This window comes from Diceros bicornis, chromosome 38, assembly GCF_020826845.1.
Source record: "Diceros bicornis minor isolate mBicDic1 chromosome 38, mDicBic1.mat.cur, whole genome shotgun sequence".
NCBI classification, from domain to species: Eukaryota; Metazoa; Chordata; class Mammalia; order Perissodactyla; family Rhinocerotidae; genus Diceros; species Diceros bicornis.
In genome coordinates this window covers 29,218,458-29,224,895 of record NC_080777.1, presented here as the reverse complement: position 1 = coordinate 29,224,895, position 6,438 = coordinate 29,218,458, and the positions used below count along the sequence as shown (strand labels likewise).

The 6,438-nt window shown below is 56.0% G+C and overlaps 1 protein-coding gene across 1 annotated transcript; it reads right to left on the bottom strand.

Moving 5' to 3' along the window:
* Positions 1-628: 628 nt before the first annotated feature.
* On the bottom strand, positions 629-1,943 carry GPR25 (G protein-coupled receptor 25). Its single transcript, XM_058533934.1, has one exon. The coding sequence runs from the start codon at positions 1,718-1,720 to the stop codon at positions 629-631; it is 1,092 nt and encodes a 363-aa protein (XP_058389917.1). The 5' UTR covers positions 1,721-1,943.
* Positions 1,944-6,438: the final 4,495 nt, after the last annotated feature.

Genomic DNA, 6,438 nt, shown 5'->3' with positions numbered 1-6,438 from the left:
ACTGCTGGGGGGAGAACCTGGGCAGCTCGCACTGGGGCGGTTCCCACGGCTTTGGTGAGCTTTGAAAATGAAAATCTGAATTGATGGTGACTGATGACATAGCAAAACATAGCTACCAAGATGACTGAGTACAACGGGGCTGTGGATCCCCACATTCCACAGACGTTGTTGGAGAGTGACAAGGCCAGAAGGTCTAACTCAGAGTATTTCTCAGAAGGCAACGGCTGTTGCAGGGGACCAGAGAAAAGCACAGCCGGGACAAGAGTGGCTTTTGGGGTCTGGCTTTGTATGCTGGCCAGTGCTGTTCCGGATGGGGCAGAGAAGGAAACCCACTTCCCTTTCCTGTGCTTGGCGACGCTGTGCTTGTCCAGGTTGCTGTGGGCTCCATCTCACAGGACTTTACTGGACTGGAGAAGATTAGCCCAGACGCCCCCGGGGCCGAGAGCGTGGCCAGTCTCAGCAGCCTGGCTTGGGAGGAGTTCAAAAAGCTCTGAGCTTCTGGGAGAGCTGATGACGGACACTCAGAGTACAGCAGGACGGGCTGCAGCGGCCCGGAGAAAAGGCGTGTCCGGGGCGCGCGCCCACTGCCCGTGCCTCCTCCGTCTGCCTCCTCCACGCGCCAGGGCAGCTACAAGGCGGCCGCAGCCCGGCTCGCCGTGCGGGCTCGCCCCCCACCGCTGCTGGAGCTCCAGAACGGGGGGCCGTCGTCCCTGGACAGCGAGGACGCCGAGCTGACCGCGCGCGCCAGGCGGTCGGCGCGCCCGCAAGCCCAGAGCCGCGCGCGGGCGCGGAAGGCGCGGTCCAGCAGCAGGTAGATGAGCGGGTTGGCGCAGCTGTTGACGAAGGCCAGGCAGGTGGCGAGGGTGAGGCCCCAGCGCAGCGCCAGCAGCAGGCGGCAGCGCAGCGGCAGCGCCCCGAGACGCGCCAGGTGGAAGACGGCCCGCAGTGCGCCGAAGGGCAGCCAGGAGCCCACAAAGGCGCCTTCCACGGCGAAGATGATGCGCAGCGAGCGCCCGCGGGCCCGGCCCAGGGCGGGAGGGCGGCGCAGGCGGCACGACACGCGGCAGTAGCACAGGAGGCTGACGGCCAGGGGCAGCGCGCAGGTGAGCAGCAGCAGCAGCAGGCCCAGGCCCTGCACGGCGTCCGAGGGTTCCTCGCCGCACTGGCTGCCGCGGCCGCCGGGCAGGGGCTGCAGCCCCCGCGAGGCCAGCGAGGGCAGGCCGGCCAACAGCGCCAGCGCCCAGGCGCCGCAGCACACGGCGCGCACGCGGCGGGGTGAGCGCCGGGCCCGTGCGCCCACGGCCAGGGCGCGCGCCACGCTCAGCGCGGCCAGCAGCAGGGCGCCGGCGCAGCGCGTGCCGGCCAGCGCGAAGCTGCTGAGCTTGCAGAGACCCTCGCCAAAGGGCCAGCGGCCGCCGCGCGCCGCCGCCACGGCCCACAGAGGCAGCGTGAGCACCAGGCCTAGGTCGGCGGCCGCCAGGTGCCGCACGAAGGTGTCCACGAGCCGCCGCGGCCCGCGCCGCCCGGCCAGCAGCCAGAGCACGAAGGCGTTGCCCGGCAGGCCCACAGCGAAGGCCGCCAGGTAGAGCGCGGGCACATAGGCGTAGGCGTAGGGCAGGTCTCCCGACGGGCACAGCTCCAGCTCCTCGAGGGCGCCGGAGCCCGAGTAGTCCCAGGACGCAGTCCCCGGGCTGGGGCTCCAGGGCTCCGTGGGGCGCATGGCCAGGCTGCGAGGCCGGAGCGAATAAACCCTGGGTGCGGCGGCTGCAGCTCTGGGCAGGTGGGGGCTGCTCTTCACAGACGGTGCCCAGCACCTCCCTTCCTGCCACCCTGACCGAGGCGAATGGGTGGGCAGGAAGGTAGTGGAGAGGGAGGGTGCAGGGCAGGAGGGGCCGGCTCCTGGGTGGAGATGGCGGCCTACCCTTCCTCTGTTAGTTTCTTTGTTCATGAAATGGGGTCGTAAACCATGTCGGGGGTCTGATGTCAGGGTGGAAGAAGTGGTTGGTGCCCACGAGCCCTCGTCGGTTCTCGTCCCCACTGCGCTCCTTCCGCGCTGCGCGCTGCTGTTTCTCTAGTGCTGGCGGTGAGGAGACAGAAGCGGGATGAGGATCTTACAAGGGCGACGGTGCTTCAGCCTGTGCCCATTGCCCTGTCCTGCTTTCTGGTGCACACCGGGGTGGACGGGGGACCCTGCCCTCCGGGGCCGACCTCCTGATCAGGAGTTGGCCACCAGAGCTCTCCTGAGATGCGGGGCTAAATGTCATAACCCAAGAGTGGCTTTTCTGACCAAATCAGGTCCTCTTGGAGCCACATGGAAGGGTTTTAAGCTAGAGGAGGAGGGGTACAGTTGGATCATCCAGATGCAAGGAGCAGGGCCTGGGATTTAAATCTTAGCTGTTCCCCATCTTCCCCCATCCTGCAAAACCTATCCATTAAGTCAAACACAGATGTAAACTCAAATACAGAGGATGACACACAAGGGCACCTAATTTAGCACCAGATTAGTTCCTACATCAGGAGTCCGGAGTTTAGAGAAGGGAGAGATGCCCTGTGGACTGACAGTCAGGAGGGTATTCGTGGAGAGGGGTGGGAATGGAGTCTGACCTTGAAGGGGGTGGGGGACCCGAGGAGGAGTGGATGGGGGAGGGAGAGCTTGCCCTTTCTCCGGGAGGTGCGGTGCAGCAGGGATTCTGGGCGACTCTGGCTGGGTCTGAGTTCTTCTTAGCAGACATCCCTGCCATGAGATGCTGCGTTGGGACTAATGTCACAGTGTGTGTCCTCCCAGAGCCCACCCACCGTCAGCAAGAGTGGGTGACTGAGCTGTTGGGCATTCTGGTGTTAAAAACTTGAGGTGGATTGTCAAGTGTATTCGATTCAGTGCAGTTAGCAGTGAGCTCCTCCACGGGGCCTGCACTGCAAGAGCCGCCATTCTTGACCTCAGAGGTTCCGTGTTCAGGCGTGGGAGATGGACACCTACTCGGTACGCGCCGTGGCCAGGCCAGAGGCCAGCTGTGGTAACTGTTACAGACAGAGTCCTCTTGGAGCTTAGAGGAGGGAGCAGTTACTTCTGATGGAGGAGTAAATCAGAAAAGGCTTTCCAGGAGGTCAGTTCCAGGACCAAGTTGGAGGGCGAATTAGAGTGGCAATTCCTGGGCCCAATGTGACCAGAGCCCAGGTAGGAGGCGGGTGGCAGGCTCAGAAGCAGGCAGGGTGGTGGGGGCGAGATCATAGGGGACTAGGATTTCATTCTGTTGGTAGTGGGGAGCCACTGGATGTTCTTGAGTATGGGACATGTCGGTGTGGTTTGAAAACATCACTGGCAGAACTCTGCACGGCAGAGAGGGGAGGCTCAGGCCCAGGAGACCTCCCAGTGAGCTGTTTAATTATTTGTGTTGGGGATGGGGAGGGCCTGAAATTGATTGCTGGCAGTGGGGACAGAAAGGAGAGGATGGATTCAAGAGATCATTGTGACATCGTGGATCTCAGCAGAGAGGCGTTGAAGATGGGCCTGGGGTGGCTCAGTTTGGGGACTGTGGGGATGCTGTCCCATTCACTGAGGTTGGGAACACAGTGTGTGTGTATGTGTTCAGTTTGATGTTGATTTGATGTAGAGTGGTGAAATAGTTTATGATCCAAACCAGGGCACTTCTGAGAGTGACAGAGGCATTATGGTGATTAACCTAGGCCATTTGCCAGGCCTGCTCTGGGCAAACTGGGACACAAGGTCGCCCTAGCTTGAGGTCCTGCTGGTCCATGGAGATCCCCAGGGAGTTGGAAATGCTTAGGGAGAGTTGGGTATGCGTGTGTTCTGGCTGTTCCCGTCCAGAACTTTTCTCCCGGGCCAATTACAAGATGGGGAGGGCAAGCAAGAGCAGAGGCCAGGGAGTGAGTGGTCTCTGCCTGTCTCTCCATGGGCATCCCAGCCCCCAGGCTCCGGTTTCCAGAGGAGTCAGCCCAAGAGTGGAGCCTGAGGGGCTGCCGGAGACTCAGCAGTTTTTCTAATGTCTGATTACGTGGTTGCTGGGGAGTGATGCCCACAGCCTGGTGGCCCAGCGGCTGCAGCCTCCTTCCCTAGAAGGCCAGCAGGGCAGTGCTTGCTCAGCAGAACCCTCAGGGGCAGGCCCAGTGCTGCTGGCCTCCCCTTCCCCTTGGGTACACCTCCGTCTGGGGCACAGGGAGCGTGAGTGATTCTGAAAGCTGGAGATGAACAGCAAGGAAACCGCCAGGTGACAAAGAAGAATGGGAAAGAGGACGGCGAGAGGAATACAGGCGGGGTGGAGGGGAAGTAGAAGCAGGTTGTTGATTTAAAACACAGCGATTCTTGCTTCCTGGGGCCGCAGTCTCCTGCCCAAGGGAAGTGTGTGGCCCAGAGCACATGGTGGATTCTCTGCTGGGGCTTGGGTCCTGGGCCCTGGGCCCTGGGGCCTGTCTGAACATGTCCCGATGGGAAGAAGCAGCAGAGGCTGGGACACCGCCCTGGGCCTGGCCTCCCAGGTTTCAGTCTCCGTGATATTGCTCTCTCTTCTCCCCTCAGGGGGACTCCCCCCAGGATTAGAAACAAGTCACCTCATGGAAACCCTCATCCTGGTCAGCTGAGAATCCAGCCACTCTCAGACAGGTGTCAACCCACAAAGCGGGAGTGTTCTTCCTTCTGCCCCATCCTGCCCCTCAGAGCCTGCTGCCCGGTCCCTAAAAGGCCTCCCTCTCCCAGGGCTGGAGCCACGGGCGCCATGTATGTGGGTCAGCCTCGCCTTGCCCGTAGGTTGTAAACTGGGGTGAGAGGAGCTTCTTTCCATCCATCACCATGATGGGCACAAGCCCGAGACCAAGGAGATGCTTACCACACACGCATCCAGTGCTCTGAACCAGACTGCCTGCAGGAGGAGGTGTATTTTATTTCTGCCCCATTATGCCTAAGATATTTAAGCTCCTACAACTTTTCCCTCCAATTTTAATTTTTCTGTACAAACAATCTTAACCGTTTAGGAAAAATTTTGAAAATCATCTTTGCCTTTTTCATCTTAAAAGCCACATAGTCACATGAGCCAGGACTCAGACTAAGGAAAGTTCTCTGATACCTGGCTCTGCAGTGAATTTCTCTCCATCCACGGAAGGGCATTTCAAGAGCAGAGAATTCATTTGTGATCCTGTTATTCTTGGGTTGTCTATTGTTTCACATTCCATTTCAGATATTCTCCATATATTACACAACATATATTACACAATGGTTTCAGAGTCATAATCGTAATTAGAATCTACATGTCTTTATAGTTTGCTTTTCTCAGTGAATGCCATGTAGATCCACGTTTTTCTATGTTGCTTAATTTTCTGACCCCTTAATTGTGGACATTTAGGTTGTGTGCAGTACTTTTTGCTGTTATAGAAATTTGTAATAACTGCACTTACGACTTTTTTCTTTCACATTGTTTTCATAGTGTAAATGCCCTCGTGAAGGTCACAGCTATGAACATTTTCGTGGCTTGACCCAAATGCTCACAGTGACTAGTAATTGTATGGCACTGCACGAGTGTGTTGGGCTCAGCACAATCTTCTTAGAGATGTTCATCAGGAAAATATATTTTTTCCACTTTAAGAGGTAATGAGGTAAAATGGTTCATTTTAATTTACATTTCTTTGAAAACAAATAAGATTGACAATCTTTCCATATTTAATTCCTCTTCTGTGAATGGTCCAGTCATGTCCTTCACACATTTATCTATTATAATCTTATGTATTTCTTATTAATTTGTATGAACTGTTTATTTAGGATAAATCATTGTCCCATTTAATTCAAATATTTTTCCAGACTTTTTTCCTTAGCTATTTTTCATTGTTTTTAGTTTTACATTTTCATAGAGTCAAATTTGTTGCTCTTAGCAATTTCAGAGTTTAAAATGTCACTTTCTCTTGACAATCTAAGAACATTCAGTTCTATTCTTGTTAAAAATTAATTTCCTGTCGTCTTTCTTAATCCACTTGGAGTGTAATCTTCTTTTTTTCAGATTTCCTTTCAACTTTCCCAACACCATTAAATTAAAATTTTTTTTAAAAACCTTGCTGTGTTGTGATGTCAAATTTATTATACACATGTCTTATATGTTACTGTGTCTGCTTCTGGTCAGTGAACAGACAGAACAGGTCAGATTATTAGTAGCAGGAGGCTGGCTTCACTGTCAGCTTTATCACTTGGTGGCTATGTGATCTTGGGCGCTGTCTCCACATCTTAAAATGGGCACGATGGCATCCATCTGACCAGGTGTGCACAGATCCTGTTAGACAGCCCTGGAAAGTCCCCTCCTGGGCTGGGTCTGAGCAGGGGCCCAGCCAGTGCTCTCCCTCCTGGGGCTGTGCGCTGACACTCCTGGTGCGCTCCTCTCCTGGCCTTGGCCTCAGCCTCCCGGAGGATGCTCTTGTTTGCACCTAACTTGCCGCCAGACT

Excerpts from the sequence above, each read along its gene's own strand:
- GPR25 (XM_058533934.1), bottom strand. The coding sequence starts at position 1,720 with ATGCGCCCCACGGAGCCCTGGAGCCCCAGCCCGGGGACTGCGTCCTGG.